The sequence below is a fragment of the Wyeomyia smithii genome, chromosome 1 (assembly GCF_029784165.1).
Source record: "Wyeomyia smithii strain HCP4-BCI-WySm-NY-G18 chromosome 1, ASM2978416v1, whole genome shotgun sequence".
Classification (NCBI taxonomy): domain Eukaryota; kingdom Metazoa; phylum Arthropoda; class Insecta; order Diptera; family Culicidae; genus Wyeomyia; species Wyeomyia smithii.
In genome coordinates, this window is record NC_073694.1 from 137055317 (window position 1) to 137068565 (window position 13249).

Consider the following 13249-nt stretch of genomic DNA (forward strand, 5'->3'; position numbering starts at 1 on the left):
ATCAAAAGAAAAATATATCTGGCAACATTTGTGTTGCCAATTTTTCATAAATCGAAGGAGATCTATTCAATTAAAGAAGTTAGAAGCCACGAGTTATAAAGGTTAATCATATCACTATTACTTAAGTTCTTTGATTAGAAAAACATTATACTGTGTGAAATTTATATAAGAATAAGAGGAGACTAAACTGTGAGTATATTTAGTGATGATGATGATGATGGTCCCACCTCATACCCCTACATCGGTTTGAGCTGGTCGATTTATCTAATAAAGATATTATTTAAAGACATACAATGCAACCAGTAGGCAAACAAATAACGGACTGGTTTTTTAATACAGACATAGTAACCCTTCAAAAGAATACCAATAATTTGAAAATTTAAAAAAAAACGATTTTCCAATAACATCATTGATCCAAGGCTCATCCAGACCGTTTCCAACCCGAAAATTATCTGGATTTGGTTAGGAATCGAACCTAACATTTAAGAGCTTTAACTGATCAGAATTGGTTCTGGATAACGATCCAAAACTACGAGAGAGATCCTATGATACTATAGTTCTCGATAACGAGCTTTACAGTCCACAGGCAAACCCAAGCCTTTTCAGTTTTTTCTCCCAACCCTTTGTTCTAAATCGTGAAAACAGATAAATATTGAAAATCTTGATGAAAATATATATAATATTACAAACCAAAAAGCAACTTATCAACCCGATATGCCTTTTGTTTCAATTTCAGGGGTTTAACCCTGATGTACTCAGTATCCAGATTGTCTATGTCAGTCTACGCGCGCGTGGCTCAAACATGTGTAGTCAACTCATTTTTTTTTAACTCTACTATTTAATATTATTAGCTATATTCAAACAAAAATCCATCATCATCAATGAATATAATAACTTAGTGTACCAGATAAATTTTGAAAAAAAAAATACTTAAATTTTACAATCTTCTTTATTAATTCACAAAAAATTCGTTGAAATCTGTCTACAAAACAGATTTTATGTGTGAAATACAAAGCCTTTTAAACTCCACCATTGTTGCTGCACGTTTCACTTGTCTGGGCATCGAATTGAAAAAGTTAATTCCTTTGTACAACAGAGAGTTCTGTGATCTACTAAATAAAAAGTGTGGTGTTCTAGCGTCTTCCGCGTTTCTAGTGTTGTACTTATGAAAATCACTTCCCCTATCAATTCGATCACACAAATATCGAGGCAGCATATTATTAAAAATTTTATAAAGGAACACCATTGTCAAAAAATATACTCGTTGCTTCACAGAAAGCCATTGCAACGCGTCCAGCATGAAACTCGAGGAAGTGTATCTATTACATCTCAATATTAATCGCATTACTTCATTTTGTAACCGCTGTAATCTCAATATTTGTGTATTATTTGCAAGGAATAAGATAGATGAGCAAAAGTCTATATGTGGTGAAATGATTGACTTATACAACAAAATTTTACTAATAACAGTCAATTCATTTTTTAAACGGCACAGAATACCGTATTTTTAAACCATTTTTCTGATGACGTTGTCAATGTGAGACTTGAAAGTTAACTTGTCATCAATGATTACTCCAAGATATTTTAACTCATTCACGCGATCAATCGTCTCACCATTATTTGCAATATTTACGTCTGGTCTGGAGTTGGCCGAAGAAATAATCAAATATTTAGTTTTGCTAATGTTTAGCTTAAGTTGTTTAAAATTTAACCGATTCGCCAGATAATGTAAATCTTGGTTTAAAAGTGTTTCAACATGATTTGGATTTTTAGCCGCAATGAACAGAACAGTGTCGTCGGCAAATAAATTTACATCACAAAACCGTAAAACTCGCTTCATGTCATTAATATAAATTATAAACAAAATGGGCCCTAAAACACTTCCTTGCGGTACACCCAGTGTATTAGCAATGGAAACTGATTCAGAATCATAAAAACGAGTCTTCTGAGTTCTAGCACACAAATAGCTTTCAAACCATTTATATGCTGTCCCTACGATACCAAAGCGCTTTAGTGTTTGCAACAATAAGGGCCTAGAAATTGTTTTAAAAGCGCGTTTTAGATGCAGAAACACCGCAAAAATAGTTTCTTTAGCCTCGATTTTCTCTTTCCATTTTGCTAACACCAAATTCAATGCAGACTCACAAGAGTGTCCCTCTCAATAACCTGATTGTTCTGGGATCAGCAAATCATTACTGTTTAAATAATGCATTAGCTGGCCTTTAACAATTAGCTCCAAAATTTTCTCTAATGTGTGCAGTATATTAATGGGGCGGAACTCTTCGGCTTTATCCGTCCCAGTTATTTTGGGGATAGGAACCACAAGAGATTCCTTCCAAACTTCAGGCACGTGCCCTGTTTGTAAAGATTCGTTGACAAGGTCCAGCAAGTCGTGTCCAATTACATGAAAGCAATCTTGTATTACTTTTGCGTTGACATTGTCGATACCAGCCTATCTCTTCGAAAAGAAACAAATATCTTTCAACTCTGCAAAAGTAATAGGATGAAAGCCATCAAATCTACAGTTATTATGGATCGACTGTATTACCTCGTCAGGTTCATTGACCACATCAATACTTTGATTGATCGATTGAACACTTTCAACGAAATAACTGTTAAATTTATTTGCAATAACTCGCGCGGAGTTTTCTTCAATACCATCAAAAGTTATGGACTGTGATAATGTATTATTACTTTTCATTAATTTTTTTAAAGTTTTCCATAACTCTTTGCTGTTATTTTGATGTTGATCGATCTTCCGTTGTATATATGCACATCTAACCTTTTTCAAGGTGCGTGAATATATGTTTCGCGCCCCGGTGTACCTGTTCCAATCATCGTTATCATTACTTCTACAAAAATTTTTATAACATTTATCTCTTTTACGTTTTAAACGCACAAGATCTAAAGAGTACCAGCTGTTCGAATTTTGTAACTCAACAAATTTTTCAGAAACTAGAGTCTTCCAACGTATTGGTTAGTACAGCTGCTTTATTGTCCAAATCTCCAGTTATTGGATGAAAATTCAAACTTCTTGAAACAAGCTGAGACATTGCTTGTTTCGAATAACTATTCCAGCACTTTATTTTTACTTTATCCTCTCGGTTTTGATCGTTTTCAATTGAAATACAAATTGTCTCATGGTCTGTTATTTTATAATCGGCCTCAGTGAAGGAATTAACATTATCAAAATTGGAGAACACATGATCAATCAAGGTACGAGTGCCTGGAAATTCTTGTAAATTGAAAAACTGTTTGTCTTAGATTTAAAAAAAAACCGACTAATTGCTTGAATTGATTCGAGTTCGATCCACCAAGCCAATCAATATTGAAAACACCAGCAATTACGTTTAATTTGTTCAAATCAACAAAATTTTCCCACCAGTTATCTAAAATTTCCAAAAAACGCTGGTCATTTGAACTGGGGGAATGGTAGACTATTCCAAAATTTCCCATCGTCATGCCTCTCTGAACTGATATTCCCAGGAACCAATTGTTTTCAACAGATTCGTTTGATAGAATGTTTAACTTGACTGATTCCTTGGCGTAAATAGCAACCCCACCAGTATGTCTGGAATGTGAAAGGCAAAAAGCAACTTTATAACCCGGAATACTATATTGATCAAATGCATCAGCTTCCACTATGTGAGTTTCAGCCAGCAATACTAACATTGGTCTTTTTTTTCCACAAAGCAACATAATTTGTGGATAAACCAGCAAGATTAAGATAAACTATTTCTAATTTCCTTTCACATTGCATTTTCTTCAGCTGCTATTTACTTGACAACATGTTGCTTTTTCTTTTTTCAAACAGTCTCCGAAACACTGGACACTGCGAACTTGATGCTGGATGTTTCGCGTCCAAATTCATTTTTAACTTATTATGTTTTAAACAATTCACGCAATTATAATCAGTTGAAGCGCATTCCGATGTTTTGTGCTTTTCACTGCATTTAGAGCATGTCTCAGGATTAACACACTCTGTGCTTTTATGACCAAATTCGCCACATTTAAAGCAACGCAATACATTTATGGCCTCTCGTACAAAAACTCGTAATTCATCGGAGGAATATAGATCACTCATTCCCACAATCTTCAACTTAGGCTTCGCGATTGTGGGAATAACAGCATTATATCGTTCACCCAGGTTGCTTTCAATGTCTTTTTTAACAACCTCAACATTATCCCCTACTGCACACTCTGCAATTATCGAGCCATTCTTACCGTTTCTAAAGTTTCGATTTTGTGGATTTTTGGATCTAATGTTTTTTTCAAAAAACATCTAGTATCTTCACTAGATTGAGAAGTCTCGACCGGTTTGATCACAATGACCGGCCGAGCCTTACGGTTTTCCTTTTTCTGTAATTAATTTGATATACTCCCAGTCGAACCCGCTAAAACATTCGCGTATGATGGTATACTTTCTGAAAAAACCTCGTCATCACGTACTAGTAACATCTTTTTACTGGGGTTAGAGTCCGATTCAAAGTGAACCGTTCTCTCATTTCGGCTCCTTTTTCTGTTCATTGGACCATTATTTCTATCGCGATCGGTATTTAAGACTATTTGGTTTTTGAAATCATCCAGCTTTCTGGCAACACTGGTCTCAATGTTTACCAGACTCTCACGAAGAGAATCGCTGACAGATTTCAAAATAGTCTCGATCGCGTTAGAAACAGCAACATTTCAAGCGTGAGTTTTCAAATAGACGTATGTAACATCAGCAAGAATCTGAGAAAATGGAGTAACAAATTTCTATTTGTATGAATAAATGCTATTTAAAATTGTTTGCTCTATGATCGGGTTTGATTTTAGCAAGAGTTAAGTGAAAAAAATATGTTTTTATTGTATGTTTCAACATACTGTTTTTTTGTCATTTTCCTAGCGAATTTGATAAAAAAATGTTTTACGCCGTTTTGTCGTGTAATTTTTACATACACCCTAATGATTCGTCGTTGTGGCAGTTCTTTGTTTACATACGCCCTATACTATTCGTCGCTCGAGCTAATTGTTTTTATTTTACGTCAAATCGGATACACCAGTATTAATCAGTTTATTTCAGAGAGTCGGTTTGATAACCATCAAGTTTGGATGGAAAAGCATTGAAAGTAAGTTGATTCTTACTATTTTTTCTGAATGATACAAGAACTGTGATATATTTTTCTAGGAATTAGACAACCAGCACTCGTATTGAAGCACCGATCGAATGTTATTCGGTAGCACATAAAAAGCAATGCTTAGCTCTCTCTCGAATTTCCCGGCGAGATCTTCTAGTGGACGTAGCGTAGTGTTTATTATTCTAGCTGTATATTTCTTTCCATTCTGTAATGAAAATCTGGAAGGATATTTTCATCGGAGATGAGATACTCTCGAACACATACAAGCTGATGCTGGTTGACGATGTGATGTACAGAATTAACGGGAAGCGTGTGTCGCGCACCCTTGGAGGTGTCCAGGTGGATGGCGCAAATTCCCCTGCACCGAAAATTTCACCGAATCCAGTGTCGACATCATGCTGAGTCATCGCCTGGTACAGACTGGATTAGGCGACGAGAAACAGTTCACCCCATTCCTGAAGGACTACATGAAGAAAAATATTGTAGAATAATGTAGCTTTTGTGTAAAAGTTTATTTTTACATTTAAATAAACATGGAACAATAAACAAAAAGTAGTGGAAAAAAAAGTAAGCAAATCAATCTAGTGGCATTTCTTCTTCTGCTACTTCTGCATCCATATCGTCTTCGAAATTATCTTCTTTAATTGACTTAGCTTTACGTCCCCTCTTGGTAGGAACCAATTTTTTCAGGAATGTCTTATAATAATCTTGCTTGCATATATATGGCAGAAGACCCCGAAGGTCGTTGAGTTTGGAATCCGGTAAAGTCAGTGGCTCAGTGTTCAGGGGATGCAACGTAATATTCCCGACCTTCGCCGTTTGCTGTAAAAGATGAACAGTTTCGAAAAAGTCTTGCCCTGGGTCGTATTTGTAAAAAACTTTCCCTGGAGCGTCAGTGCTGTACCTAAACACCATGATGTCTTTAAATCTCACCATTTCTCCTTCCGGTGTCTTTTTTGGCATAGAGTACCGGTCACAAAGAAGCTTAAAAGTAAGGAAGTGTTTTTGCTGCAGTTCAATTACTTTGAATGGTACAGACCGTGTAATCGCAGAAATAAATAAAGCCCAGTCATGCGGTATTTCAATATTAGCCGTCGTCCTTCGTTTCGCTCTCTCAATCGCCGCATGAACAGTGTCAACCTCCATATGGGAGTGCCCAGTTTTCATCAACTTGTGTTCAATAGTAAGCTTTCTCCCAATGGAGGCCTGCAGTTCAACGTAGTAGCAAAACATGCCAACAACTGGAATCCATCGTAACAAAATGGTTCAATGGTTCACGTTTCAAGCTCGATTATATCTCTTTAAAGAAAACATGAAACACACTGGTATACGAAAAACGAACACGACCTATCTGCAGAACATTTTTTCTGCTAAATTGTTGTTACATACGTCGGTTTACTACGATCCTATCTGCAGTGTGCGCGATGTTATTTTGTTTTGACAGATGCGTCGATTTACCGAGAAAAGGGTGTATAGAACAAATGCGAACACACTGAGAAAAGATGACATAGGACGTTTGCGTTGTTTTGAATTTTAAAGTATAAATTAATATGTTTTGGTACAAATGATCAATTTACACCAAGTGAAATAAAATTTGCTAAATCATGCGAACATTAGCTCGATTTGTTTACTTTTGCGACATACGCCTATTTGAAAACTCACGCTAGATTTATCTGGATTTCAATTTTGTTTTGATTATTTATGAGCGACTGAGAGACAAATGATAAGGCATCTCTCATCTTTGTCAACTCTCTCAAAACATCATCTTTCTCACCGTCATCACAGGCTGATAAATACGATACACGTTTAAACACAATATTATCATTATCATTAACGACTTTCGCTGCTATTTTCGTAAGGGGCGTGCAAACTCTGTGGAACTGAGATTTGCATTTACCGACGCAAACAACCGGATCGTCGCTAATGCGAATGATATTACCACATTTGCCACAATCCATCTTCCCGCTGCAAACAAGCCGAAGCTGCTGCAGACCAATACGCTGGACTCGTCCAGCAGCAACGGAGGGTAAAGGCAAACGAACAATGAAAAAACACAACAATGAAATTTCAATCAGCAGCCGTAGCGTCTATATAACATAGATGCGTTGATCGGCGCTGGTATAAAATAAATCGATTAAAAACAGAATAAATTAAAAGCATTCAAAGACACTTCTACTTATCTGTTGAGATATCCAATTATGCCGTCGGATCACTAGCACTAGATCACCAAAAGCACTTGATTTCACACAAAAAAATAGTTTTTTAATCAGCACACTAGTGGTACACAAGCTACCATGCTCACCGTCATCACAAATACAGTAAATATTATTATCAAATTTAACATTTCTAAAATAAAATTGAAATTTACAGCTTAAAGCTGATAACTCCTAATATAGGATTTTACTGCTAGGAGAACTCCGAATCAAAACAATTTCCACACCGATGTAAGTATTCTTTTAAACGTATTATTTTATAATTATTGATATAAATGTATTTGTATTTATTTACAGATTTGCAAGCTCTGCAACAAGAGAAATAGGGCAAACCTATTCATCAGCGAGGTGAAGGTAAGTTTTTAGTATATATATTTATATATTATATATATTTATATATTATATATATTTATATATATATATATATATATATATATATATATATATATATATATATATATATATATATATATATATATATATATATATATATATATATATAAATTATGCCGTGATTTATCGCGGGAACTAAAAAAAACTTTATTACTACGATTAACACTTTAATGTCCGATCACTACTGAATTACACACAAGACTGAATTGAAAATTAAATCTAGAAAGCTTAAATAAACTAAATCCGCTGACTCGTCGTTCCTCCGGTGGTTCAATTCTGATGCAGCCTTTGTCCGCGTGGTTCGATCGAATCCTGCAGTCGTCATCGATTGTCAATTTATGGTTTCGTTGCTGGTTTGGCTCCTCCGCTTGTTGCTACGGGCCTCAGCTGGGTTTTTGCTGACGTCTCGGCTCCGGGTGCGCCTAGGCCGGTCGGTCGTGGTGTAACGTCTCCCCTCTTAGATTGTCGTCCGTCCTCGGACGATTTTTCGAAAAGGACGAGCCTCGGTAAGGTTGCGGGTTCTCCTTTTCTAATGGTTCCTTTAGGTTCCGTGGTGGTTTCAGCATGCTTATGGATTTTCAGGATGGTATCTTCCTTAGATTTGGTTCTTCTGTTGATGATATAAATTGCAAAAGAGCAGAAAAAGGTTAGTGTGAGGAGAATTCCTCCTCCGATGGTTGTTGTCCTCTTCGAGCGATGCAGGTCCAACTTTATCTCTTGAAGACTGTTTAAGTGTTCCAGTTTGATGTGGGTGATCTCATTCCGCTCTTCCGAGTAGTTGAGTTGAATGAATTTCCTTCCATAGATTGGTATGAGGTATTCTTCGTGGTCTGTTAGATGCTTTTGACCATTAAATGTGAGATTCATCACCTTAATCGTACAATTGTCTGTTTCGACAATAGTCGGGGTGTTGACTAATCTCGAGTTATTACATGAGTCGGAAATCAATACTTGTTGATTCGTATCCAATAGTATGATTCCTTTTTTGATTTCTTGTATTCTGATATGTTGCCTGACGGGTTTTAGGACACATTTTGGTGTCAAATGATTCAAAAGGTTGTTGATACAGTCGTCTTCGATAAGAGTTGTTGCTTCGCAGATGTCACAAATGTGCTCTTGTTTATAGATAATGTCTCTGTGCTTTGCCACCAGCTTGATGTCTGTACTGATTCGTGTGTTGTTTAAGTTGAGCGTCTGGATGTTGATCAGGTCGAACTCGTTGTCTTCTAGGATGGGTATTTTCGCCAAAATTAGGATTTCGTCGCCTTTTACAATTACGCTTCCTGAGCTGTATTGGAATATTTGATCTAAGTAATCCAGATTCAATTTTTGTGCTTTAAGTCTGTTATAAATGTACAATTTATCATCTAATGAAAATAAGTTTCTATTCACAATGTTTAGCTTTGCAAATTCGATTTGTTCTTCTACGCTAGTGAGAATTTGAATTAACATGTCAAGGTTCATAAAAAGATTAATGTATTCCAAGTCCGTATTGGTCGTAAGTGAGTTATTATTTTGGTCTACAATTTGTTTGTTTATTTTCTTGAGAATATTTGTAATATTATTCAGTTTATTCTGAATTCTTTCGTTTATAATTATTTGCCTTGATAAAGATTGAGAGAGTAAGTTTCCCTGCTTTTCTAACGTTTCTAAATTATGATTTATAATTTCCATATCATCGTTATCTGGATTGCCTGCAATAAGTTTAATTACTGATCCTAAAGCGTTAACTAATGCTCTTCTATTTCTGCGGGGATATAAACTCAACAATTTTCCTCTTGCGTATTGGATTTTGTAATCAAGGGTCCTTCTGAGATGATCTATTATTTTCAGGTTTTCTGTCGTTTTTCTATGTAGTCAATGTTGTTTGCAATGGATTTAATATTGATTTTGTGTATAACTCTCTCAAACCCTATTCTTATCCTAACTTGTTTTAGTTTTATGGCAATTATGCCATTATTATATGATATTTCTTTAAATTTTGTGCCGTGTATTAGAATGATGTAAGTTAATCTGTAACGAGAGTTAAGTTATTGATTTAAACGATTATTTTTTTATTCTGTTTTTGTGTATTTTTACGTCATTGATGTCTTTAAATGTAAGATCGTTATTCTCTTTTATGGTAGTTATTTTGTAAGGGTTTACGTCTTTAGTTATTCGTTGGGAAATTTTAATGTATTTAGCATCGCCTGGGTTGTATTGTTCAGGTTGTTCGTTATCTTTATTTTGTTGTTCATATTTAGCTTTCCTTTAATCCAGTTCGATTTTAGCCGCTGATTGCAAGCTTTTAAATTTTTCCGAAATTTCTTCCATGTTTGTCGAGCCCGAATGATTGAATACCAAATTACGCGGTAAATTTTTTATAGCGGTGTGAAAACTGTTGTTATAAACATCGACGGCGATATTAATTTGATCTCTTGTAGACAAATCGTTGAATTTAATTTTGTTTGTTCGATAAATTTCGATTAGGGTAGAATGAAACCGTTCTACAATACCGTTTGAATTTGAACTACTCGCGAAATGTAACTCGACTCCTAGGTCGTTAAGGAATCCGATGAAATCAATAGACCTGAAAGAAGGTTCCTGGTCACTCACAATAGTCTTCGGTCTGCCAAATTGTCTAATGTGTTCTGTAATAGCATTTTTTACGTCCACTATTGTTCTAGTTTCCAAAGGTATGGCATTTGCAAATTTGGAAAACGAATCGACTATGGTGAGCCACTTTTGACCTTTTAAAAAGAATATGTCAATGTGGACTCGATCGAAAGGGTTATTGCCGAAAATGCTTTTTCTTATCAAATTCGGTGGCTTCCTGTCATATTTGGCTTTTTTGCAGATATCACAGGAATCTATCAAAATTTTAATCTTTCGATCAAGTTGTGGGAAGAAATATTTTTGCATTATCTGGTTCTTATTTTCTTTGATTCCTCTGTGGCCACGATTATGAGTTTCCCTCACAATTTCATCCTGTTGTTCATCTAGGCGTATGTCCTCTAGAAGGGTTTCTGAAATAAAAACTTTGTAGGGGCTATTAGTTGAAAAATGTTTCCGGTAAGTTTCTTGAACTAATTGAACTAAAGAGATTGGAATTTTGAGGCAACTTGAACCTCTGGGGTTAAGAGTCCGCTTTAATATTTCTACTATTTCTTCTTCCGTATAACTTTGTTTGACTATTATGTGCCTGTGAAATTTGGGAAAGATCTGTTCATATGCCGTAATCTCTATTTTTCCGATTTTAAAAATAATTTGGGTCCTGAATGTGTTGATTGGTCTCTCAGTGCACGGAACAAAGTAATCATCGCTTGTATCCGTTGAGTGTACTGTCATGTCGTCACTTTCATCATCTGAAAGTTCCTCTTCTCGTTCGGAGGGTTCCACGTTTAAAGACATCGATGATTGTGAATGTGCGTTTACTTGATTATGTTTTTTTAGGTTTATCCGAGACAACGCGTCTGCGACGACGTTTTGTTTCCCTGGTTTATAGATTAATTCGTAGTCAAATTCTTCTAAAGCCAGTTTACCTCTTATGATTCGGTGATTTGCATTAGTCATAGAGAAGGTAAGTGGTTGGTGATCTGTAAACATTTTGAATTTCCGTCCGTATAGATACGGTCTGAAATGTTTGACCGCCCAAACGATTGCCAAAAATTCCTTTTCCGTTGTTGAGTATCGTTCCTCTGTTTTACTTAAAGTTCGCGATGCGTATGCTATGGGTCTGTCATTGCCTGCGGGCCCTTGCGACAGTACTGCCCCTATTGCATAATCGCTTGCATCGGTAGTAAGAATAAATTCCTTGCTGAAATCGGGGTAAATTAACACAGGATCTAGCGTTAGAATTTGTTTACACTTTTCGAAGCATGCGTTTATTTCGGGTGTTATCTCAAACTCCGCGTCTTTTCTAAGAAGTGCTGTCAACGGTTTCACTATTTTAGCGAAGTCTTTTATAAATCTCCTATAATAGCCTAGCGTTCCTAAGAATTGACGAACTTCTTTTTCTGTTTTAGGGATTGGCCATTTTTTTATGATTTCTATTTTGTCACTGTTTGGTCTTACTCCATCTTCAGAGACAGTATGACCTAGAAACTGCGTTTCTTTTTTAAAAAATTCGCACTTGTCTAGCTGAATTTTTAGTCTAGCTTCTTTAAATCTTTTTAGAACTTGTGCTAAATTTTTCTTGTGTTCCTGAAGTGAACTGGAAAATATGATTATATCGTCCATATAGACGAAACAACATACTCCAATTAATTCCCTTAGTATACAGTCCATTACCCTTTGAAAAGTTGCCGGGGCGTTTTTCAACCCAAATGGCATGCGAGTAAACTCGTACTTTCCTCCGTTCACAGAAAATGCTGTTTTCTCTGTGTCTTCTTCTGCCAGCTGGATCTGGTGGAAGCCAGAAACTAAATCAATAGTTGAGAAATATGTAGCTCTTCCCAGTTTATCCAAGATGTCGGTAATCTCGGGTATGGGGTACTTGTCGTTGATAGTTTTTTCATTTAGCTTTCTGTAGTCGATCACTAAACGAAATTTCTTGTGACCAGATGCATCTGCCTTTTTCGGGACTATCCATACGGGTGAGGTGTATGGTGAGATTGATTCTCTTATAATTCCGTCGTTTAGCATCTTTTTAACTTGCTTTTGTACTTCGCTTTCATAAACGTAGGGATATTTATATGATTTCGTATGGACTGGGATACTATCTACCGTTCGAATTTTATGTCTTATTTTGTGTGTGAATGTCAGTTTGTCGGACTCCACGTATAAAACATCTTTGTATTGGTCGATCACCGTTTCAAGGGCTTGTTTTTCTTCCCTATTCATTTGGTCGTCACGAAAGGTATAGTTTGTCATGTTTATTTGCTTTGGCAATTCGGTTAAATCGAACGGATCCTCATCCATTTCGATTTCACTCGAATTTATTTCTTGTGAAGATTTTGAGAAATTTTGAATCGCTACAAAAGCTTTATTATTGCTGCTTCTGTAGATACCAGGTAAAATAGTGAATGAATTGTATTTCTTTTCATTCGCTATTATGAAATCACCGTTCGTTTTGGTTTTCAGTGCGATGTACTGAAATTCTTGTTCATTTATGTTAATTGCTTGCTCTTCAGGGAATTTTTTTTGCATTTTTATTGTTTTTCGTCCGATTTTCAAGGAATTATTACGAATGTCGATTTGAGCATTTAAGTCCCTTAATGACTCGTAACCTATTAATCCATCGAAAAACTTGTGGAATTTAAAAATATAAAATTTCAATTTCTTCTTGATCTGAAATGGATCAAAAGAAGCTGATTTGTTTATTTTATGTGTTCCACTTATATTCGTTACCCTGATTCCATTCTCAGTTCTGCAATTTTCAATGTTTACGTGCTCGGGTGAAATATAATTGTTGTTCGCTCCCGTGTCGATCAAAAATTTCATCTCACCTTTCGAGGTTTGAATTATTATATAAGGTACAAAATTGTTATCGCTTTTTATATTTTTCGACGTGGCTCTTCTACCACGTGAAAATTTAACTCCTCGCCG

General features: G+C 35.7%; 1 protein-coding gene and 2 long non-coding RNA genes across 3 annotated transcripts in view; 2 read left to right on the plus strand and 1 right to left on the minus strand.

Moving 5' to 3' along the window:
- Positions 1–13249, plus strand: part of LOC129718997 (band 4.1-like protein 5) — a 120545-nt gene that overhangs the window by 18654 nt on the left and 88642 nt on the right. The window contains exon 3 of the mRNA XM_055670299.1: positions 7628–7684. Coding sequence (XP_055526274.1) covers positions 7628–7684 — 57 coding nt within the window. The remainder of the gene's footprint in view (positions 1–7627; positions 7685–13249) is intronic.
- LOC129719000 (uncharacterized) lies at positions 1606–5697 on the plus strand. The gene is made up of 2 exons (XR_008727104.1): positions 1606–5108; positions 5168–5697. It is a non-coding gene; the product is annotated as an uncharacterized LOC129719000 (long non-coding RNA).
- On the minus strand, positions 5611–6701 carry LOC129719001 (uncharacterized). Its single transcript, XR_008727105.1, has 2 exons — positions 6157–6701; positions 5611–6101 (listed from the first exon to the last, which is right to left on the minus strand). It is a non-coding gene; the product is annotated as an uncharacterized LOC129719001 (long non-coding RNA).